This window comes from Sebastes umbrosus, chromosome 20 (assembly GCF_015220745.1).
Source record: "Sebastes umbrosus isolate fSebUmb1 chromosome 20, fSebUmb1.pri, whole genome shotgun sequence".
NCBI classification, from domain to species: Eukaryota; Metazoa; Chordata; class Actinopteri; order Perciformes; family Sebastidae; genus Sebastes; species Sebastes umbrosus.
The window spans coordinates 1716849-1742170 of NC_051288.1; the positions used below are offsets into that span (position 1 = coordinate 1716849).

General features: G+C 41.4%; 1 protein-coding gene across 1 annotated transcript in view; it reads right to left on the minus strand.

Annotated features, from left to right (window-relative positions):
* The window catches only part of LOC119479515 (protein shisa-6-like), a 76233-nt gene that overhangs the window by 16943 nt on the left and 33968 nt on the right, over positions 1–25322 (minus strand). Inside the window, 1 exon segment of the mRNA XM_037755237.1 lies at positions 10404–10442. Coding sequence (XP_037611165.1) covers positions 10404–10442 — 39 coding nt within the window.

Here is a 25322-nt window from a genome sequence, read left to right on the forward strand (position 1 = left end):
ACAGAACAAGCTGTTTGACATTCCGATACCGCAGAGGATGTCTTTCCATACGAAGCACCAGACCACAACCATCCATCTAAATCCATCCTGTATCCCACATATGTGGTTGCATACTGTCAGCTGCCAGTATTCAGTTCATATCTGATGAAAACATTTTGGGCTTTCCTACATAACGTTGTAAATACATGCAGTCTGCTGTGATGTCATTAAACCCAAACAGCCAGTCTTCACATACAGCCAATCTTCACATTCAGCCCATCAGCATGTATTTACTGGAGGGTAGGCAATCCTGGACATGTCATTAGTCCACCACCAGTCATGTACAAGTATATAAATTGACATACTATGTGATGAGTACCTTCAGTCCACATGATATTTGAAATTCCTACATTATGAGACTCTTATAACAGTGACATGCTACTTGAAAAAATGCAGTTGATCCGCTCAATCTGCAACTCGTAGCTTCTCTGAAACCACAGAAAGATCAAATGTTCACAAAATTAAAAATGAAGTCACAGGAAGTGTCCACAGCTGACTGAGTAATAGGTATTATCAGCTCAGCTCCCTGTAGAGAACCCCGACATGGGACCGACGCTATGCAATGTTTCTCGATCATCTAAAGAAGTTTTGTCTCAATCTGGTGATTTCCTCTCAAAGCCCACGTCTGAGGGGGGTCCAGAGACAAGGACGGGCCGGGCTGAATGGCGCACTGAGAAGAAGCATAAGTACTGTAGCTCATTAAGAACCTGGACAAGCCATGTTCAGTGATCCCTCTGTAATCTGGGGATCGCAATTAACCATGTTCAAGAAAGAGGTCCCTAGTTCAACCGGCAAGAACCATCAGCAAACTCCACACACCACGTAACCATGAAGCAGCTCTAGAAAATATCTGTCAATGATGAAGGGAGCTCACGGTGAGGGTGAGACCCCCCTGGATACATGCTGTCCATCCGTTACTGCCGTCATCTCCTTAAATTGGCACATTAAAATAGATGCAAAGCCAGTGGGTTGATTATTTATGATTGACATGCTCTCCAGATTGTTGGGTCAAACAGGGTCAATATCTAAATTGCTAAATGGATGTTTTTCTGTCAGCATGCTGATGACGCAGCTGTGTGTTTGTCAGATGGTGTCAGTCAGATTTAGTGTCTGAATCAACCATAGAACTGTGATGGGTGGGCTGCACAGCCCGGTCTTAGACACTTTCTTCCGGATACAGTCACCCTCACCTCTGCGAGAAGATTACTTACATTAAATGTCCCTTTGCTTCTAACCAATCTCCGGAGAATACCTCCTTGGCGAGTTTGCATAATAGCATCCAGATGGCACACAAGTGACTCAGTAATCTGACATTTGGCGTGGCATTTTGTTTCACATCACACTTCCAAACATCACATCACCATACAGCACACAGGGGAGGCAAGAGAAGTCACGCTGAGCCGGCCACTAAACACCTTGAACCCAATGCCAAGGCTAAATGAGCATTTGCAGAATTGATTGTGGTCACATGCTCAGGGGGTATCGTGGAAACCATCAGAACATTGATTTCTAAGAATCTGCATTCTGTCCAACAACTGAACAGCCATATCATGATATCCAGTCAGCTCTCTGTGGACGGTATGTGTGAGCGTTTGGCCACGATCTCTTGTGATTCTATGAAAAGGGAAGTCATTCTAAGATCAGAGATAAGGCAAATCTCTGTGAGAACTATACTGACACTCCCAAATGTCAGAGCAGACAAAAATCAACAGAATAGGCCACATACAAGTAGGGGTGGAAGAAAATATATTGTGATATGTTTTCTGATACTGTATCAATTCTCAAAAACACTGTATCGATTTTTAATTAATAGTTTACATGCAAAGATTAACTCATTCAATACTTTATTTCATGGGCAGAGAGATGCGCTCACTACACCATGGTACGTGTCCACTAGGCTCCGTCTCCTTACCACTCTTCCCATTCATTGTCTATGTAGGCAGCCGTGCAATGCATTCTGGTAGGCGTGGTGTGTGATTCGAGAAACGGAGCTGTCTACACACGCCCGTCATCCTCATTTGCATGAGTTGAGGTCCAGCCTACTTTATGCAAATCACAGGCGTCCGACGCGACTCGCTGCCTACTTGAAACTCGCCGAGAATCTTTTAAAATAAAACGTGGGTCGATCCAAAATAAAGACAGTTTACAGCGACTGTGAAAAATGCAAATGCAGATCCACTTTTTTTGATTTCATAAAAAAGTTGAGTTATTTTACTTAAAAAATTATTATTTAATATATCGCCTTGCTTGACAGTATTGCAATATATCGCAGATATGAATTGTAACCCCCTGCTATCGCGTTACGTATCGCATCGCCAGGATTCATGGCAACATGTAGGGACAGGTGATAAATCAAAGAGAAACTTCCAGAATAAATGAGTGGTGAAATAATGAATGCAGATGTTTGAATAACATATTGGACAAGTCTAAATGTCATGATTAACACATTTTGAAAAAAAAAAACATATACAGGGTTCTGCAGAATCGTCTGACATCAACGTTATTGTCTGGTGATAGGATTGTTCACGTGGGGGCTCACTGATATGAAAATGGTGTGCATCACATGTTACGGCCCTTACAGTCACGAGGATGCAATATACTTAAACACCTATGAAAAATTTTGGAACTACCACCAAAACAAGTCGTCAGAGCTGATCTGGAGTCTGCCTTCCAGCTGCTTTCTATGAGAGCCGGCTGTCAATCACTCGCTAACTCCGACCAAACCGTCAAACTAGGCAGCGCTGATCAAATATTAATAAATATTCTGTTACTTTAATGTCTATTTCTCTGCTCAGATGTTTTCAGAATCATCTTGTAGTGTACTGTTTAGCTGTAAGATGAGAAAGTTTGTAACCCGGCAGCCATGTTGAGATCTGTTGGGGAAATACCAAGCACCGCCCTCCAGCCAGAGCACAGCCAATAGGAACGCTCTCTCTCTCTGAAATAACCTGTGATTGGTCAAAGTCTCCCGTCACGGGCTTGATTTTTTAAAGCCTGAAAACAGAGCCATGATGAGGTGCAGAAGTCTCTCAGATTATTATGGAATTTTGGCCCAATGATACCAAGAACTTGTTGCCTACTGCAGCTTTAAGACACTTTATGTTGTTCCCTTTAATTTGTCATTAATGTGTTGCTTTTTTCTTTATAACTATTCACAATTCATTCCCCCAAATCTTAGGCGTGATGTAAAACTTGAGTTTCATACTTTTACTGTACTTTTATAAGAACAAGTTGATAAGATAAAAAAAAAAAGAAATCCTGCAGCAGCATACACGCTTTATGCACCACATATCAATAAGAATGTATAAAAGCAGGAAACCCTTCCGCTGCTGTGCAAATTCAAACTGTAAGTAGATATGGTGGAAATCGTGGTGACACAGACAGACTTCAAAACACTGACAATACAGACAGACAGGCACAACTTAATGGAAACCCTAAAGGCTTGGTATCTCTCAACATAGAGGTGGTGGGGGGGGGGGGCGGGGGGTGGGGGAGGGGGGGGGGGGGGGGGGGGGGGGGGGGGGGGGGTAAACTGACACAGACAGCAGATAAGAGAAGGAAAAGTATGAAAAAGGAGGCTGTGGTGGGGCAGTGGGATGAAAAGAGGAGAGAAACAGCAACACGGGCCAGTGATCACAAGGCAGCCCTCCACCCCTCCACCCCCAGGCTCCACACCACCCACCCCCCCAGATCTATTAGAGAGCCATCCCCAGCTCTCTGCTCCACTCTCCTCACGACATCCCTCTCTAAAACCAACAACCCTGCCATCCCATTAGCCCTGCCAAGTGGAGCTACTGGAGTTATAAAAGGCCCAGAGGAGGTGGAGGTGGACGTGGTGGCGGTGGAGGTGGGGGTGGGGGGTACAGAGTGCACAGTTCTTGTGTGCAAAATGTGTGTGACAGGTATGAATGAGGATGTCTCTGTGCTATTGGCTCTGTTGACAGCCCCGTGCCAACACGTCCCCCTGCCCCTCCTCACGCAGCAGACGAACGGGAGGAACGGGAAGCCACCGTGGGCTTGACATTTAACAACTGACAAAGAGTGTTCACATTTAATCGCTAAATGTTAACTGCCATAATAGCCCCACTTCACTCGGTTAGTAGGGGACAAAGCTTGAGGCCCCTGGACAGAAGTAGCTCCCACCTCCTCATTGATTTTACTGGCAGAGCAGGAGGCTTAACCCTGACCCAATTGCAGCACTGGTGATAATACTGGTGCTTATAAGTTATATTTATAGCACTTCTAGCGCTGCTAATTTTAGCATCCAATCTAAACTGACTGACTACTGTGAGTCAGATTTTGGACTTAAGATAAAAACATGGATTTTCCCTGACAAAAAGGTTTAACCTATATCTTTAAATGAAGTCTCATTTTCATAATAAAAATCTGCTTTGTTACTGTTACAACTCTGATGGAAGAAGTAAAAATGAACTGGACAGTTGATGATTAGCAATAGCTGCCATGACCGCAGGAACTCAAACTTCATCAACAGATATGAAACAGCACTTACATTATAAACCTTGTGCAACCTGCTCTGGCAATAATGTCTTTAACTGTAGTGACGCCAATAAAGCAAAATTGAATTTGAAAAGCAGCACTGGGAGTTTTACAAATAATATCTGTAAGTGTAGTACAAGATTACAGTAGCAAAGCACCGCCTGCTTGGTACAGAAGGTGTCAATAATATCTAATGAAATATGACTTAAGAGTCAATAGTTACAAACATAAAAATCTAAATTTGAATGTGCTATGAAAATAGAAAACAAGAGTAAGTAACTACTCAGCTCCAACATCAGACAGTGTGCAACTGCAAGACTGAAAAGACACAAAATGGATTTTCGAGTAATTTCCACTGAACTCAGCATATTGTCTGGCTCCTCAAAATGACAGTTTAAAGCCACGTGTGTATCATTTTTATGTGTTTTATAGCATCTTTTAAATTATTCTGATGGCATTGTTTGTGTTTGTAATTGTTTGTAAATCCTATTGGGCCTTTAAATGAAACTCATGAGCTCGTATTTAAAACATGGGAGGTCGTGGTTAAGTCGTGAGAGCGCCGCTGCTAAGCAACGGCATCATTAACGTTACCGTCAGTGTCTAGACTTGCCAACCCTCACGATTTTCCCGGAGACTACCATTAGTCATTGCCCTCTTCCGCTTTCCTCCCGGGGTCACACTTCTCCCGTATTTCTCCCAATTTATGTCAAACATTTAAACCTTTTTTCCTTTTCATTATCTCAGCCTGTTTCTGGTGCTGTACAGCGTGTATAAGCTCTACTGTTTCCACCCTGACCACAGTACAGCTACACCTACATGTATGTCGTTTCCCGGTAGAGAGGATGTTTTCCTGAGAATTAAAAGTCAAATTAAAAGTAGGCCTATTTAACATAGAAATGTTTCTGCAGTGCACTTAATATTTTGTTATTTTCAGTCGTTAAAAGTCTCCAGAATGCTGGAAACAGTCTCTGAAACTCAAATTTTTCCTCCCAGACCCCTGCTTTTGTTTATAAATCCTCCCTTTTTTGAGGTCTCAAGGTTGGCAAGTATAGTCTAGGAGCCACAGAGTCTAACAAAGGCATAATGACAGAGGAGAAAGATTAGGCCGTTGGGAATATCAACATTTTCCTCAGACATATTATAAAATTACAAAAAAAAACAATAAACGACTACAATATATTCACTTATTATGCACCGAAAAAATAACTTCCATGGCCTCCGTCATTTCTGACAACGTCAAAAAACACATCACAACTTGTGAACTCTGAACTTTCAGAAACTTTTTACTTATGAGGTCGTGAGTATGGACTCTTCTCGTGAACACGGTAAACACAACTACATTTGAAGGCGCCACTAAACCTCTGACCTCTAGTTTATCAATGATGTGGTATGGCACAACACATTTTTAAATTGGTCCAGGGCTGCGGTCAAAAAGTCAAAAAATTACATCTTTTCCTAACCACTTTTCCTTGACCTCAATGGAAAACGTCATGAGGTGAAGGAAAGATGAGAAGGAGAATTCAGAAGGACTCACGAAAAGACCACCGCAGTGTTTCTGAGGAGAATCTGACTACTCTTTCACTAGGCTCCGGAATTATGATGCGACGGCGGCAGGTTAGTGACGCGAGTCTGTCGTGTAAAAACTACAATGTTCTGAAGATGGACTACAAAAGATGCTGCTCCCCCCGTGTGTTTTTAGATAGCTCAGAGAGATACCACAGGTCCTCCTGCTGCTGGAACACTCTATAAACATATAATAAAGGATCATCTGACCTAACGTGGACAACCGGTGAAAAATATCACCTCATTGCCATGTTATTCTCTCCTTTCCTTTGGTAAAGGATGGTCCAGTATATCCTATGCTAAAGGAGATAATAAAGGAAGCATTGAAGCTCCTTTCCTTAACATTTAGAGAACTCAAACAGCTCTCATCATGAGATGAGATCATGATCTCTACTGTGATACTTCCGGTCAATTCACTCCGTTAGGAACTTTCAATGTCATGGCTGAATATTTAGATGCTTTCCACAATGTGGAGGCGACATGACATTTCACAACAAGGCTTCTCCGAGCGAAACGCACAATCACAAACTGACCGGATCAAGCGCAAGGTAAGAAAACAGTTTAAATTCTCTGTAGGGTCCTTTCCATGATGTTGTCAGATATTTATAATAACAATTTGAGCCGGTCAGTGCCAAAAACAAGCACTTTTAGTCGACATAAAATGAAGGTGCCAGGTTGCCCCAAATGGTTAAATTACAGCTCGTTTAGCGGCTAGCGGCTGCAGCGTTCTCCTTCAATACTGGACCAATTTCAAAAAGTGTTGTCCCCACTAGTCACTTAGACACAAAAACATGGGAAGATAGGGTCTGATTGGAAAATACTGAAGTTACCCTTTAAGATTGTTTTGTGTTAATATAACCATTTGTATACGGAAAGTCTGCAGATACAGTATAGTGCTAAATGACTGTGCTTGTCGGTTAATCTACATCTCATGTCTGCTAATGAGTGAAAACCCATTAACACACGTTTTGAATTGGTTTGAAATGAAAAGCTACAGTGAAATACTCAGATATCATTATGCATTCATAGATAGCGCCAGTAATGAGAGTCACTACAGTTGCAGATTGCAGCAGTTCTTCCAAGTGCAATAAAGCCCCAGTCCAGACTGTTTCTATCTGTATTACCAGTAAGTATCGCTCTTTATCTCATAACTCACAATCACCCCCAAGACACAAAAGGCCAAGTAGTTACTTGACATGTCACTGCCTCTGCAGCTTGACAAATGTGCATGATAGTCTCAGCAGGGATGGAGAAGGGCAGGAGGTTGAGATGGACTTCATATCCAGTTCATTTTGAAATGTGATAGAGAGTGAACCCGGCGTGGACTATTGTGACCCTGTGTGTTAAAAGGCAATAAGAGATCCATTTTATTGAAGTAGTGCTTCATGACGTTCCTACAGAGCTCGTCTGGTTTCGCTCTGTTCTCTCACTACAAAGCCGAGGTCACTCGCCGGGTTTAAAGGTAATAATCTTTCCTGAAAATCAAACAGTGTAACAGTATGGCATTTTCATGGGATGTCACATCGTAGGAATAAAAAAAAGCCATTTCTCTCAACAGTTGATTGACATACCAACCGACTCCATTTGCGGGCTGTTGGAAAGCAGACTTCCTTTGAGAGGAGGCGGAGGACGAGGAAGAGGTAGAGGAAGAAGAGGAGGGTCCGTATATCTTAAGCAAGGATAAGCACAGATTTATCTGATGTCTTCTTAAAATAAAAGAAGTAACATCATCAAAACTGCCTTTATCCATGCCTTTATAGACCAGCCCTCCTCTCCACTGAGACGGACAGAGTCGAAGACCACGCACACCATAGAGGTTAGGACATTCAGTTCAGTAAAGTGGGCAACACAGAAAAAAGCTTCAGTGAAACAGTTCAAAACATACATTTCAAAGGGCAGGGATTAGAACAGAGGAGTGAATGGGACCAGTTTGGTTTTTAAGGCACAACACAATGGAAAAAAAACAACAATGTGGGCCAGCTGCAACAAACATCAAGAGGTACAGAATATTCTTGTTTACATTCACTATGGCCTAGTTTGGTTAGCTGTTTATTAATTAGACCCAAAGTCTACTCATAGAATAAACTGTAGTGCAATAGAAATCTCCTCTTTACAATGTTTCCTTGAAGGCGAGCCCACATCAGCACGTCATTGATTTGAACAGAACCAGATAGGGGTGTAACGGTACATGAATTCGCCCAGAATTGTGGTTCGGTTCAGTTTACTGTCGAATTAGCTGAAAAGTATCTCGTTAAGTTTTAGTACATGGGGACTATAAATTCCAAAGCGTTCCACCTGGAGAGCTTTGGCAGTGACACCGTTGTTATATGTCAGCTAGACTATATGCTAATTGGCTTATAGCCCCTGGATGTTAGAGTTTCCCTGTAAGCTACAGTGACACTGGACAGAGAAAGGTGGATCAGATAAAAAAAAACTGTGTGTGTGGAACTGGAGTCGAGCGACATTATGTCTGTGGAAACATAAACTACAGAAACAATCATACATGCTAGCCTGAATATTCAGCCCAGTCGCACAGCAGTTTGTGAAATAGTCACAAAATGTATTTAATGTATGTAGTGTATTGATTTGTGTACATATACTTTCATTTTTTTTTGTGATGTCAGCACGAAATCAGTTGGTATGTAATCCTTATAATTGTGAACCAGGAAGTATAGAGAGTGATGAACACCGTTTAGGGAGGAGGTCAAACACCGGACTTTCGCCCAGGAGACCGCTGTTCGTGTCCCGTGTCAAACCACAACTCAAAGTTGATTTATTTGACACGTAACTTCTGTACTTAAGTTAAAGCACTTCCGGAGTTCTTTTAACCCAAATCGCAATCTTTTCCTAAACCTAACTAAGTAGTTTTTGTCAATTAACTTCTGTACTTAAGTTACGCCACTTCTGGTGTTATTTTAACCCAAAATGCGATTTTTTCCTAAAGCTAACAAAGTACTTTGTTGCCTAAGCCTAACCAAGTCGATCTATTCCTAAATCTAATTAAGGAGTTTTATTTTGAAAAGACAGGTGCGGAAATTGACACGTGCGTTGTGTTGCTGGACATTCGTAGGAAAACGCACAGACTATCGTTCAGGAGCCTGCTGTTCGTGTCTCGTGTGAAACCACAACTCAAAGTTGATTTATTTGTCACTTAACTTCCGTACTTAAGTTACGCCACTTCTGGAGTTCTTTTAACCCAAACCGCGATCTTTTCTTAAAGCTAACTAAATAGTTTTTTGCCTAAGCCTAACCAAATCTATCTATTCCTAAACCTAATTAGACTGGAGTTGAAATTGGTACGTGCGTCACGTGTTGCTTGACAATCATAGGAAAACGGATGAAAAACACATTGTTGAATGTCGTGCTGAGCGTCAGGAAAAAAAAAAATTCACTGTCTATGTTCTCAAATCAAATAGATTAGATTCCGTGACTATTTCACGAGCTGTTGTGAGACTGTGTTGAAATATTTGCAATGGCATTTGTCCATTACAGGGCTAAAGGTCCGCTTTAATATTCCTTAAATTTTAGTCGGTCCGCCGTGCCTACACTGAAAACAACACAAGCTACATTCACCCAGGATATAGCCACTTCCCCAGTGTCACATTCACTTTCAATAGATGGACCTTCAGGACTACATAGAGTGCGTAAAAACAGGGTTACGCAGTGTAATTATTTTTCGACAAACAACAGTTTATCCACCTAGCACTTGCCTGGCAACCTCATTGTGACAAGACTCCAAGAAGTCACTGCTGCTAGCTGTTGGCCATTGTGTTCCAATTAAACAAAATGAGGTAGTATGTGTTAATTAGTGCCCTTTAGAGGTGTTGGTAGACATACTTTTGGACTTTGGACAGACCCAAGCTAAGCTAATTTCCTCCCTGGCTCCAGATCCATACTTTACACACAAGAGTGGTATCGACCTTCTCATCTGAAGCGAATAAGTGTATGTTCATTATAAACCTGCTGCACTTGTCTTAAACATTTTTTTTCACCAAACCATGAATTTTGTGTGTACCGTTACACCCCTAGAACCAGCGCACACTGACCAGACTGCACATGGACTCATCACACAGACAGGAGAGCTAAATGTCAAGGGGAAAATACACAGGTTAGGTATATAGAGATACTGGGAAGGCACTGCACTACAATTAACACTCCAGGTGTAAGCTGCCTCCAAACACTGATCAGATATGACTTCAGACTACCACTATTGATCATTAACAGGCTCATAAGAGAAATACAGAAATCATTAAGTAGTGGTTAGAGGCAACTTTGACCCTTTAACAAAGAACAGCCATCCCTACCATGGTGACTCTGGGAGCGGACCGGCCCATGTTTTTCTCCTAGAAAACACAACCAAGTGGTTATTTATTAGAATGTGCTGCTTGTAACACAACAGAAAAAGATTTAGTCACATTGAACAAGCGCGGCAGTTATTGTATTTGCACTGAAGAGCAGGGATAGGGTTAAAGGCACAACACCAAGTGAAACACTCAAACACGAGACAATAAAGCAGTACAATAGATTCATTTTATGAATAACATCTTTTTTTATGAGTCAAATATTGTTATAGCGACAGATATGTGGACACTTAGTGCAGAATGCTGCTGGAAAAGAGAACAATTTTAGTGTTTGGATATTGATTGCATTTTATCTCACCATCAACTACTGGCTGATGCCACCTGACACCGTGACACAAAGCATCAAATCACCTCTCTCTCTCTCTCTCTCTCTCTCTCTCTCTGTCTCTCATGCACACACACACATTCAGACACACAAGTAAAATGTCACCAAGTGTGGGATAAGTGAGAGGAGTTTGAATTTCAAGATAAAAAGAGAGAATTGGAGTAGGAGGAGAAGATAATGAGAAGAAGGGGGGGAGGGGTAAAAAGTCACTGTTGTTCCCTGCACCCTGACACCGCGGGGCTCCAGCCATGCAGCACTTTGATCCATCACTATCGATTTACCATCAGCTTCTCATCGCTGCTGCCTCCCACACAGCAACACACAGCTACTGGGATGCGTTCTCTGCATGGCTCTAGGTCTGAACGATAATGCACACCAGTTGTGACCTTAAACCCACTGACCAAAATAAACCTTTATAGTTTGGAGTACATTCATGATAAGAGGTGGGAGTGCACGCTGTAGATACACTGATGAACATGAATTGCAGATTTTTTCCACATCAGTGCACCGATAGCAGCGGGAGGTTTACATGAAATCCCCTGTCAGAGAAATATGCAAACAGCACATCTCAGTACTAAAGTACACATAACATCAGTATCAGCGGAGTGAGGGCGCACACTGTAGATTAACAGTGCAATGCTGTATTTTATCTACTGTAGTTCATTTTCAGATAAGCCATTCTCATCAAAACAAGAACATTTATTGTGCATTAAAGTGAGAGCATATGACCTTTACAAGAAGAAATAGCACATCTGCTTTCACACTCCTGCTGAATTCAATACACTTAGTGGTTCTGTTTCTTCAACCTTACTTGGTCTGGTATAAAGCTGCAGCACTGAGTCCTAAAACCCAGAAGTGAGTTAGCATTTTTTTTTTTTTCGTTTTTTATTGTGTGATAAAGTGATTACAAAACAAGTGGAGACAGGTACAGGGACATATAAACAAACAAAAGATATTATACAAAGACGGACAAAAAACAACAAAAGCTGAAGAGATTTTAACATTTTGTTCTACGATATAAAACATGTTAGTAAATATCCCACTTGTGAATTTCAAAGCTTTAACGTGTCTTAAAAAAGGCGGTCACTAATTAGTGGCCAAATGAGACGACTGAACATCATTATGCCGATTCGCCGGCCTTTACAGCCTTCTTGTGTATACTCGTGCTCATGCGTGGTGTAGTTCATAAAGCTAACTAAGTCGTTTTTGTCACTTAACTTCCGTACTTAAGTTACGCCACTTCTGGTGTTATTTTAACCCAAACCGCAATCTTTTCCTAAACTTAATTATGTAATTTGTTGCCAAAGCCTAACCAAGTCGATCTTTTCCTAAACCTAATGAAGAAGTTTGTTGCCTAAGCCTAACCAAGTCGATCTTTTCCTAAACCTAACTAAGTAGTTTGTTGCCTAAGCCCAACCAAGTCGATCTTTTCCTAAACCTAACAAAGTAGTTTGTTGTCTTAGCCTAACCAAGTCAATCTTTTCCTAAACCTAACTAAGTAGTTTGTTGCCTAAGCCTAACCAAGTTGATCTTTTCCTAGACCTAACAAAGTAGTTTGTTGCCTTAGCCTAACCAAGTCAATCTTTTCCTAAACCTAACTAAGTAGTTTGTTGCCTAAGCCTAAACAAGTCGATCTTTTCCTAATCCTAACTAAGTAGTTTGTTGCGTAAGCCTAACCAAGTCAATATTTTCCTAAACCTAACTAAGTAGTTTGTTGCCTAAGCCTAACCAAGTAAATCTTTTTCTAAACCTAAGTAAGTAGTTTGTTGCCTAAGCCTAACCAAGGCAATCTTTTCCTAAACCTAACTAAGTAGTTTGTTGGCTAAGACTAACCGAGTCAATCTTTTCCTAAACCTAAGTAAGTTGTTTGTTGCCTTAAGTCTAACCCAGTCGATCTATTCCTAAACCTAATTAAGTAGTTTTATTTTTAAAAGACTGGAGCGGAAATAGAAACGTGTGTCACGTGTTGCTGGACATTTGTAGGAAAACGCACTAAAAATACGTTGTCGAAAGTCGTGCTGAGCGTCAAGAAAAAAAAGGAAAATTCACGTCTATTTCGTGATCATTTCACAAACTGCTGTAAGACTGTGTTGAAATATTTGCAATGGCATTTGTCCATTACAGGGCTAAAGGCCCGCTATAATATTCCTTATATTTTAGTTGGTCCGCCGTGCCTGCTCTGAAAACAAGCACAAGCTACATTCACCCAGGAAATATCCACTTCCCCAGTGTCTCATTCACTTTCAATAGATGGACCTTAAGGACTACAGAGAGTAGTAGAAGATTTATAGCCTTATATTTTACTTCTGGCGATTGCATTCACACTTCAAAATCATAAAGTGGTGTTAATATGTGGAGATTATCTTGTTGAACAAAATGTATCATAAACGTTTATTTGCCACAAAGCTTAATTTCTGCAATAATCCAAAATCCAATGGAACAATTTGTTGAGGGAACCAGGATGATGCTAACTACCTGGTTGACCTACAGAAATACGTCATCCTTGCACCACTGTATGACCAGTAGCCTATATATCATACACACTCAACACGTTCTCATCCCAACTCGTCACATACTGACGCTTTACATTCAGACAACAAAACCACTTAGTTAGGTTTAGGAAAAAACAACATGGTTGGGCTTAAAACTACTATGATTGTAAAATGAAAGTGAATGTTGTGAACACGGGACACGAACGAACAGCTGATTGTAACGTGGACACAAACAGCGGTCTCCTGGATGAAAGCCTGGTGTTTGTTGTTCATATGGACACACATGTCCATGTTCCAGCCTTCTTCTGTTTTAATTTTTTCAGAAGTTTTACCGTCATTGCCAGAAAAAAAATGTAAACATTGTATTCATTTTCAAACATTAGTAATATATAAAATTGTTTCAACATTATATGTGTCATGTATTTGATGTGCAAGTGTGAGTATTTATTATGTCATTGTGTTTACCTGTTTTTATATCTCTAAACCACTTTGGCATGATTTTGTTGAAAAATAGTGAAACAATGGTTGAGTCATTTCATTTTTAATTTTAATACATTTGTCATACAAATCTCACATGAAATTCCAATTCGACCAAATTATTTTAATATTGGCATCCGTGACTTTCCGTACATTGGTACTGATTAGTAGCTCTTGATAACCCCCCCTTAGATTTATTTTGGTTGTTCTGACCTCATGAGGCAGTGAAATGTGGACTCCTTGCATCTTAGAGGAACAAACAAAGACCACTGAGTCACTTCTTACTGTATGTTAAGCAGGGATACTGGAGATTCCTACAAGATGACCTTCAGCGTTATTCCAGTCAATAACTTATCGATGGCTTGATAAATCCATCAGACATGTAATGCAAGGCTGACATATTGATGGTTGTGGAGTGTTTCCCCCGGAGGACACACTCTGTCATCTCCTGCGTCCTTTGTTTGGTCCCTATGAGGCGGGATAATGAGGACGCTGCAGACGTATCCTGTAGTGTGGGACATGGAGGACCCAGTGAACTCGATTATACCGGCTTAAGACTTGGGACAATCTGTGACTGCTTCAGACCTTCAGCTTTAGTAGTTGTATTTTCTTTGCTTTGGTTGAGGTAATGTAGGTAATTCATCTGTTAGTGACCCTGACATACAGTATGAGCTGCAAAAGGCTTAGTCAGACTCACCGGATGTGAAGACTGTGGGTATAAGTCTGCCAGCTGGCATTCACCTCCCCTATCTGCGCTACCTATTTAGCAAGACCACCGTCCGCTACATGGGCTTAGCACCGCTCAAGTCGATCGTGATTGGTTTAAAGAAATACAAACAAGCCAGAGTGTTTATTCCCCTTTAGCAGAATGATAATGTGTTGAGCCAGACCTTTCTTTAGCACTGACACAGTGCCGTGGATATAGGTCTGCCTACGCGAGACTACAAAACACCAAACTCATCCATTTGTGTTCTTTCACACATCAGTTTACTGGCCTGAGTGTTCCCGCATGGTTATTTAGAACCAAAATGTGACAAGAAACCTTGATGCCCAAGAATTAGTTCTCCTGACTCAACATCACGCAGTATATTTATGTGTGCAGTATTTCAGTGAGGTTGATGAGTGCTCCTGGAAGATTCAGGAGTTCCTTCAGCGCTGCACGAGAAAACGATTGTATTATTTCACAGCGTTGCCACGTAAAGCAGTCAGTTATTTTAATGCACAATTTTCTTGTAATGCAGGGAGAGGAGGAAAATCAAAAGGTTTAACACTGACTGTCAGTGTAGGGATGCAATTTATAAAAATGAGACTTAAATGCTACAAATGACATAAGTGTAGTTGGCAGCTCGACTGTAAACAACATTGGTTATACTCCTTAATTGGAATAGGACTGTGTTTTTACAGTCAACTGCTACACCTCCCTACAGTCAGCAGGAGTGATGTTGGCTGTAACAGGCAGCAATCCCTGACTTTCTGGTGCTGCATCACTAAGGGGAAAGACAACTTTGAGTGAAAAGCTGCAGAGGAGTCAGTGCACCGAGGAGACCTCCCTCCCAGGGTAAATCTTCTTGCCAGCATGCCCACCATCAGCACTTAACAATGTTTGCTCAGATTTTCAGCCCAAGGTAACTCGTTCTACGAGGGCTCCGCTGCATTTTCCAGCCACCCTTACCCCGGCCGGCCTTGACATATCAGCATGGCTATCTCCTGAAATCAATGATGTGGACTCAGCCCTCTAAAATGTCAGTCGCGAACGTGTCATGTGTTCACAATATACACGGAGCCAAGGTAAGTGGATTTTTTTTTAGTCTTCAAGAACCAAATTCAGCCAGAAGAAGTGAGGGTAACACTTCACTCTCTTCGTAGGAGGACACCGGAGGACACCGGAGGACACCGGAGGACACCGGAGGACTCAGAGGCACAACATTTTTTTCAGATTACCTGTCTCATTCTCTACTCTCAGGATATAGTGACCGTTTTATAAAAATAACTTTTTTTAATAATATTTGCTCCATTTCTACCCACTGCAGCTTTAAGGTTCCATGATGGGAACAGAGACTCCAGGGGCTGCTGCCATGCTGTGATGTATGCCTCAATAAAGCTAAATGCTTTTTTATGACTGTAAGACTTCACATACTCTTGCATTTCATATTAACACATAATGTAGCATATGTAATATCTCATAAACCATGTTTGTTAATGGTGCCGAAGAATTCAGCTCATGAGCCTGGAAGCTGAAACCGCATTCAAACAAACTGCTCATCAATGCATCGCCACGAATGCGTCGTTGTGATGTTGAGCTTTCATTGTAGCACGCAAAGCTGCTGTTAGCACACTTTACTGTTTTACTGCCCGACTGATACACAGTCTGAGGAGGAGGAAACCTACACTGATGGAATTATGATTTAAAGGATAATTCCAGTTAATTGCAGCCTATTTTTTATAGTTTTCACCAACATTTCTCTTGGTAGTAATCAAGGTTGATGAAAGATTGCCGCTCAGCAGCTCATTCAGAGTTCATCAGGAACGACTCATGAAGGTGGTCAGTATGATCAAGGCACATCTATTCATACACTAATCATTACTTAATGATTCATTAATTTAGGATCTCCCAGTCTGTCCTCCACTCATTAACGATTCATCAATGATCAGGTCGTTCTTGATTCGTCCCTCACTCGTTTTATAATAATCAGCTACTCTATATAATCTGAGTGATGGTTACTCATAAACTGATAGTTCACTAGCAGTTAGTTCCTCGTTAGTTCTCCAGTAACTACTCACATTTTGTGTCTGTTATTATTAAAGCTTCAGCAGGCAACACGTTTTTGGGATCATTGAGCAAAGATTCCATAATAACCTTTTCAGGCATTAAAAAAACGTCTAGCCTGTGACGGGAGACTTTGACCAATCACAGGTCATTTCAGAGACAGAGCGTTCCTATTGGCTGTGCTCCAGCCGGTGGGCGGTGCTTTCTCATTTCTCAAACTTTCTCATTTATAGCTAAACAGTACACTACAAGATAAAACAGAGCCGCGAGGAGGTGCAGAAGTCTAATTTTCTCTCAGAACACTTAAATTACAATTTGCTGAAAGGTTATTATGGGATTATTTCCTCAATGATGCCAAAAATATACTGCCTACTGCCACTTTAAGTATCTATTTTGGCCTGTAGTTACAATAAAAAGTTCAAGGTTTTCATCTCCAAAATGTGCATTTCTGTCTCATCTGCCACCCCGGTTGTGGATTTCTTTCAATCAACACCTTACTGAGCGAAAACATGCTCGGTTTCTTGCTTCGCTAATCACGGTACATTAGCATATTAACAAATCAATTGGCGCGAAAGAGTGCCTCTCTCTCTGTACCTGTGGCAAAACACTGGGTGCAATATTATGTAGCGTACTGAATGTGTGATTTGTTTCACCCCCCCGCCCCTCACCCGACACACTCACAAACACACGCACAAACACACACACTACCGCTCCCCTGCTGGGTGTGTTGGATTGCTATCAGTCCCTGAGAAAGCTGCTTACATAACCACGCTGCCAGCACCAGCCCACGTCAGCCTCCATATTAGATGATAGCATCTTAAATGGCTCTTTGACAATGTTGCGTCTCACTTGCAGTTTACGAAGACAAGGCCACTTATGAGTGTGAGTGTGCGCATGAGAGCGAGGGGGCCGCGCAACTGCTGTTTTGCCTGTAAGTGATGTAAAATAAGATGGTGTGTAATGAAAGGGAATAAAACGGGATGATGTCGATGGGATTGTTTCACGGAAAAAAAAAAAAGCTGCTCAGCCAACTTTAGGAAAATAGTTTGGATTCATTTGTGTTGCAGCTCATGCAATTGTTTAAGACATATTCTCAGGGGCTTGGAAATAAATATAAAATATTTATGCTTAACTGGTTCAGGGGTCGGGATTGTAAAGCATGAAAGCCGATCGTGACACGATTAACAAAAGCAGAGTACAAAGTTGCCAGAGTTTACCAGTCTTCTTGCAAGGGAGGAAAAAAAGCTTTCTTCATTAACTCTCCATCTCATACAACAATCCCCCAAGCTCAGATAGAGCAGGGCGAGCGAGCAAGGGGGAAGATTAAGAGAGGGAGAATGAGAGCAAAGATTCGATAAAGAAGGGGAGAGTCTTATTTCAGTGCTTCACACACTGCTGGATGATCAAAGTAGAAAATACTGTTTTAATTCCAAGAATCATATCTCATCTCCTGTCCACAAGCTCATTATAGAGAATTATGCTGCAGGACAGAGGGGGAGAGAAGAAGAGCAGAAGAAGAGACACAGGAGGCACACAGTGAGAGCCCCCAAAGCCCAGCTAGTCTACTACAATCTGCTGTATGCACCGATATAAAGCGACCCTTTCTCCACCTCGTATAGCAGGGTTCAACCTTAAAGCAGCAGTGGGGAGAAATGGAGCAGATATGATTAAAACAAGTTATTCTTATAAAATGCGTCACTATATCCTGACAGTAGTGCATGAGACAGGTAATAAAAAAAAATCATGTTCCTCTGTGTCCTCCAGTGTCCTCCGGTGCTCCTAACGGCATCTGCAAGATTTCACAGACCGGAGGAAAACAAGCAGTCGGGCTGATCTGGAGTCTGCCATCCAGGTCCGTCACTGTACAAACGTAACCCTCTGAGACCACAATAGACCAGTTTTTGTCTTTTTTTAGGCTGGTACAGGAGGTGTTTAGGGGGAGATAGCAGGTCAACAGTAGATGTCACATAGAAGTGGTGTACATCATCTGAAAGCTGGAAACCTGAAGATTAATCTGAGATGCAGCTCAGCACTGTGTGTCAAGTTGTTCTAGTCATAAATCAGAAATAAATATGAATTAATTAATGAATTCATTATTTAAAAATAAGTAGTGAAAGTGAATAAGGGATTAGAAAATAATGATAGAAGTATATGATGGTCATCCCCATGCTCTATTATGTCTCATAAATTGTTGCTGCAATTTCTGGGTTGGTACCATTTGTTACACAGATTTTGTGCTAAATTTAACAATTTTTTATCACTGGAGAATTGATAAAAAATGATCAATAATCCGTCCAAAATACCACATTAAGACACCAAGACCTTGAGGAACACCAAAGAAAAAGCCATGCTGTGATTTGGGATCAAAAACGTTTTGAGGGATTTCGTCTGTTTTGGAGATTGGATGGCGAGCACTTCTGTTGTGTAAACTGCTCAGAAACCCCCTTATTGTCAATGTAGCTAGGAAAGCCATCCATCCTCTGAATGCTCTAGGTCTCTAGTCTGATCCATCCATCCTCTGAATGCTCTAGGTCTCTAGTTTGATCCATCCATCCTCTGAATGCTCTAGGTCTCTAGTCTGATCCATCCATCCTCTGAATGCTCTAGGTCTCTAGTTTGATCCATCCATCCTCTGAATGCTCTAGGTCTCTAGTTTGATCCATCCATCCTCTGAATGCTCTAGGTCTCTAGTTTGATCCATCCATCCTCTGAATGCTCTAGGTCTCTAGTTTGATCCATCCATCTTCTGAATGCCCTAGGTCTCTAATTTGATCCATCCATCCTCTGAATGCTCTAGGTCTCTAGTTTGTGGCTGTAACGTTTCATGAGGCTGTGATTATCCTAGAGGTCACCACAGATCATTTTATACAGTGAGGTCAAGTTTTAAAAAATGGTCTCACTACAATGAAATGTCTCCTATGGGGACTAACATCATCACACATGAATACAGTTGGGCTCATTGGATCCACCAGAGTCTCAGCTTTACAGTGAGACCCAATTTATGGAATTCAAGACTGTTTAGGGACCCCAGTATGCAGAAATATTCAAATACACCATTTTAGAATAGGAAAAAATAACACATTTATTGGGTTAAAGAACGTTTTAATGGGTTAAAGGACCATTTCACAGACTTCACACAAAAGTAAAACCTGCTAGAGCCTCTGAAAGACAGTTAAGTCAGTCGGGATAACATCATGTTGTTTTTCCCTAAACTTAACTATAGTGGTTTTATTGACTGAACCCGCCCACGTGTTCTCGTTTACTTCACAACCTTAAACTCATGTTTATTGCGACCGAAAAGAGTAACGACGTGTAGTCATCAGTATACGACGAGTTGGGATGAGAACACGTTGAGCAAGCGACAGACTGATACCTGCACACAGCGTGCACATCCGTCCATACATTACTCCTCCAGCTCCCCATTCACCAGCACAATCAGGCTCAGCAGGGGCTCCCGTCTCCAGTCATTACAGCCAGTTAATTCTAAACTCATTAACAATGGAGCCATGAACAATAGTGCGCACAAAAGCAGAAGGTGTGGGTGGACTGCCTTCACGCAGGAGGAAAAAAAAAGAAGAAATGTTGGGTTTTTCATAATCGACTGCCAGTCATTTGCTAAGATAAAGGCTTCTTTAAGTCTGCATAGGGGACGGAAGCCCACAGCTGCAATTTAATTACCATTTTGCTGGAATTTTACAAAAGAAACATAAGTATGCAGTGTCATGGCTACGGAGGATTGGCTTCATGAATAGAAATGTGTTTCTACAAAAGACAGAGGAGAGAGTTGAATTAAAACCCTGACATATTCATTGAACGTTACAATTTTTCCGTCTCCTCTGGCCTCCTGGTTGAATAAGGAATAAAAAGACAAAAGATGGGATGAATATTAACCAGTCTTCTCTGTACTGGGAGAAAATCTTGGTGACCTTTCATGCCCTCTAGGATTTTTTTCAGCGACTTCAGCTTTTAGTAATTTTTCAATTAACATAAGTTAGAAAAGTAAATTTTTTGGAGCATTAAAAATTCAAATACAATCTTCAGATTCATATTCCTGGATGTGACAGACAGGATACCCTGCTTCAACAGCAGCATTGTCGCACAGCCTGACGCACAAAAGCACTTGACGAGGTGTGCACAATTTGCTTCAGTTGCGATTGAGACAAATCTCAATATTGATTGAGTCCATTTAATCCACCTCGGCGCCTATTGATACGTCAATCATCCTGCTGAATCTAGTAAAGCATATCAGTCCTGCAAGCAGAACAGTGGCCCAAGGACACCGCTTTTTTTCTGTTGTGTTTTAATTGCTGCTGGCAACTGCATGCCGTGACTCATGGTAATGAGTTAATGAAGTCATTGAGATTTAGTGAGCAGCCCACAGGCTGCGGACTTCCTGCCGAGAATAGTGCACCATTCAATATGGCTTTATTAACATTTCAGAAAAGTGCCACCAGTCACATCGGCTGCACTGATCACAGCAATTGTGATTAATTCTGTGGCCCGCCGGATCGGACTGGAGGGAGCTAGGTGGGGCGGGTAACTTGGGATGAGGTTTATGGCGCCATATTAATGGCATGTTAATATTCCATCGTGATTAGATCCCACAGGGAAGTAAATCCTTTTCTCTTTTTGCCATTTTTTCTTTTCAAATTGTAGTATAAATAGAGCTGTATCTAGAAAAAAAAAAAGTTGATTGAAAAGCATAAGTCAGGGGATGGATACAAGAAAACCTCTGAGGTACTGAACTTTCCTTGGAGTCCAGTAAAATGAATCATTAAGAAATAGAGAGAGTGCGGCACCGCAGTAAATCTGCCTAGAGCAGGCTGTCCTTACAAACGGAGGAGGAAGGTTGGCTCAGCAGAAATGTTGGACACGTGACACCAACGTTACCTGTTTCCAACTGCAAGACAACATTGTTTTATTTAAACCCTGACCATGATTGTTCCCCAAACTCAATTAAGTAGTTATTATTGTAACCATGACAACAAAGGTACCTTAACAAATTACTACAAAGTAGTAATTGTAATCTAAACCCAATATTTCCCTAAATCTAACCAAATCATATTTGTGCCTAAACCTAATAAATTTTAAAGCTTCAGTATTCAGTATATTTTTGGCATCATTGGGCAGAAATTCCATAATAACCTTTCAGCATATTCAGGCTCAGCATACTCATAGCTCTGTTTTCAGGCTTTAAAATATCTAACCTGTGACGGGAGACTTTGACCAATCACAGGTAACTTCAGAGAGAGAGAGAGTGTTCCTATTGGCTGTGCTCCGGCTGGTGGGCGGTGCTTGGTATTTCCTCAACAGATCTATAACTTATTTTACAGCTAAACAGTACACTACAAGATGTTTCTGAAAACATCTGAGGAGAGAAATAGACATTACAGTAACAGAATATTGATTCATATTTGAACAGCGGAAGACACCGGAGGACACCGGAGGACACCGGAGGACACTGAACGACACAGAGGAACATGATTTTTTTTCAGATTACCTGTCTCATGCACTACTGTCAGGATATAGTGACTGTTATGTTATGTTCTCCATTTCTACCCACTGTAGCTTTAACCATAGCGTTGTCCCATCATAAAACATATTTTTGTCAACAGCGATATGGAAGGCACAGACAAATGCCACCGTCCTGCTGATAGAGGCATCCAATCAGAAAAACACTTCTATGTATATACCACAACAATTGGCCTCACATGACGTTCACCATTTGGTCAGAGGAACAGACTGAAGTTAGCTAGAAGAAGCTTATATGGTCTGATGAGCTCGCCCAATTACTTTTCTAGGCACTGTGTACTGTAGTTTGTCCAAACATGTTATTTATTTTACAGGAATCAGGTGATGGAATTCAGCAATCACAGAAAGAGTTTTGGATGATAATTTAGTACACAATGTTCTGACAGAGTAAACTCACTGAGCGTGAAAACATCATGAAATGCTGCGGGGATCCTTCCTTTGTATGATATTTAGTTTTAATTAGAATGATTTGAATTCTTTGCTGTTTTCTCTAATGAGCAGTAAAACTCGAAGATTTAAATTCCATCTAAACTTGAAAAACAGTGACTCACCCCACAGCAGCAAAGGAAAAATAAAACAAGGTACAAACAGGTTTTGTGGAAATGTATTCATGTATTAGTTCAGATTTGATGTCAGGTAATTGGTTAAAGCGATCAGTATTCTATGTGAGCGACTGAGGTACGGCGAGTCTCAGTCGGAGGCAGGGGGAGATATCTGACAGAGCCTTCCTCAGATCTAATTAAGCAATAACCTCGCTGAGAGAAAACCAGAACGAGCAGAAAGGAAAATCTATAGAATTCATTTCCAGAGATGCAGTGGCAATTTGTTTCAAAATGACAAATATTGCATTCGTTAGATGTACAAAAACATAAATCATCATCTGAATTTGTTACGGGGTGAAGGACCCCGTTTGACATTGTTGGTCATTTTGCTTTGCTAAAGTGGCTCATTAGTGCTTATTGAAAGGAAGCCCGTCTGTGTCCTCCACAGTTTCCACTCCAACTCTGCCTTGATGTTTGTCGTTTAGCTTCAGTTTACTCCTGAACTAGCAAATCTAGAGCTCCTTGTGCAAATATTTTCTGGGCACCTGTTGAGATTAACAACATGCAGCATAATGGAGAGGCACTCTGGAGAAGAGGGCAGGAAGAGGCCAGTCTGCAGATTGCAAGGTGATGGGACTGAGGACTCCTGTGGTTGGAGAGGAAACATTCCCCCACTGTGTGAAATTACATGTGCACAACCAAAACTGCAACACAAACAACTTCATATATCCCAGATTTGTAAAGCAAACTGGGGAATCTCTCCTGCTCCCCTTCATAATGCAAACCATCAAAAGGATGGGTTAGCGGAGGACGCCCGCTTGTGGCTTTAGTTTGGGCCAAACACATCAAACTCTCTGACAAATAGTTTTTTGATGGTGTGCAAAGCGAGGCATTTCTTTCTTCTCCCACCATTACTCTATTGATATCATGTGGGGAGACAAATTGAAAGATGACTGAAGTGGAAAATGACTGTTAGTAGGCCTATATTGTAACTCTGTATAAACTGGTGAAGCATTGTAATTATGCACTAGAGCCAAGCATGAAATGTTTACCCAGGGAAAACAGTTTCAGAAAATGCGCAACACGTATGTGTCAATGGATGAAATACAATGGGTCTTTATGGGTGTGTTTAATTATTACATTCTGCAGCTCCAGAGCCAACGTGCTCCCTCTGCCTTTGACAAAGTGTCATATTTCACGTTGGCATGCGTTTCAGTCAAATGAGAGCGAGTCAGGTTGATAGATGGAGGGTCTGTAGAGATGATGCATTTCCTCCGTGATTGCTTCCATAGCCATTACTCACGGCATAGGGTGATTAGTAGGCCGGCGGCTGACACCTTTGCTTGCGCCTGTGCGACGGAGCCGTCTCATAGGAGGGTCCGGTTACCTCTGCCACAACACTGATCTTTGATTGCTGGGCTCAATCAATGGGGTCAAAATAATGGATTATGTGCATCACTATCAATCAGTCTGCCAGGGGAAGGAAGTCAAGAAGGACAGACGGCAGCCGTGCTATTTATGAAAGAGGCTGGAGGACTTTTAGAAATATCACTCACATTCTGTCCTCCCGGATGTCATTGTGTTACCTGTCAAAGGCATTTTGGGAGGGATATGTCTGCGCTGACCTTGACTAGCCTCTGCACGCAATGAGAGAGAGAGAGAGAGAGAGAGCAACAGTGACAAAGTACTAGCTTCACCCTTTAAATGAGGTAACAGCCACTGACACCAGCCCGTGTGAGAGATTCAGGCTATTGGGGCTGTCACTTTTTCAACAGATCAAGTTTGAATGAATGACATTTAACACACACAGTGTACCATCTGGGTTCATTTGTATGCAACCGGTGTAGCCTAATCCTGAACTATACAATGTCAGTTCATTCACGGTGCCTCCGCTGCCTCGCTGAGTGACGAGCTGACTTTACCTCCAGTCAAAATGTTTCTTCACCTGTTCACCTGTTTTTATTCTTTGGTCTGATTTTTTTATTTTTCATTCTCACTGGTTTGAAGTGGGTGGGGCTAAATTGGAAAGAGGTGATGTCACATACTTCCACCAATCAGGATTTAACATTTGAATCAGATGACAGTTGAAGGGTTGTTTGGTCACCCACAAGATTAATAATAATTAAAAACAATTAATAAATAATACTTTAACCTCACTAATTTCTTTAACAAATTTACGCAACTTACAATTTTTAGGTTGTAGTGGGTTTGTAGTGTTTGAAAGCTAGAGTGAAGATACTGGTATCATATGAAACTAAAAAACCTGATGAATCCATCAGTACCAACCATGTCATACTAGCTTGTCGTAAAGGAGGTTAAATAACGCTCCAAACTTGCGCTAAATTTTGGCGAGGAAAAACTGTCATGGTCATTTCCAAAGGGGTGTCTTGACCTCTGACCTCCAGATATGTGAATGAATTTACAGACATGCCCACTTTAAGATAATCACATGCAGTTTGAGGCAAGTCATAGTCAAGTCAGCACACTGACTCTCGGTCTCTGATGCCGAGGGGCGCTGCCCAGTCGGCGGTATTTGATGAGTTGGGAGTGAGAATAGGTCGATTTAAACTTGAGGGACCAGTGTGTAACAATTAGGGGGATCTATTGGCAGAAATGGAATATAATATTAATAAGCATGTCTTCTTTAGTGTCTAATCACCTGAAAATAAGAATAATTGTGTTTTCGTTTCCTTAGAATGAGCTCTTCATATCTACATGTTTAAACAG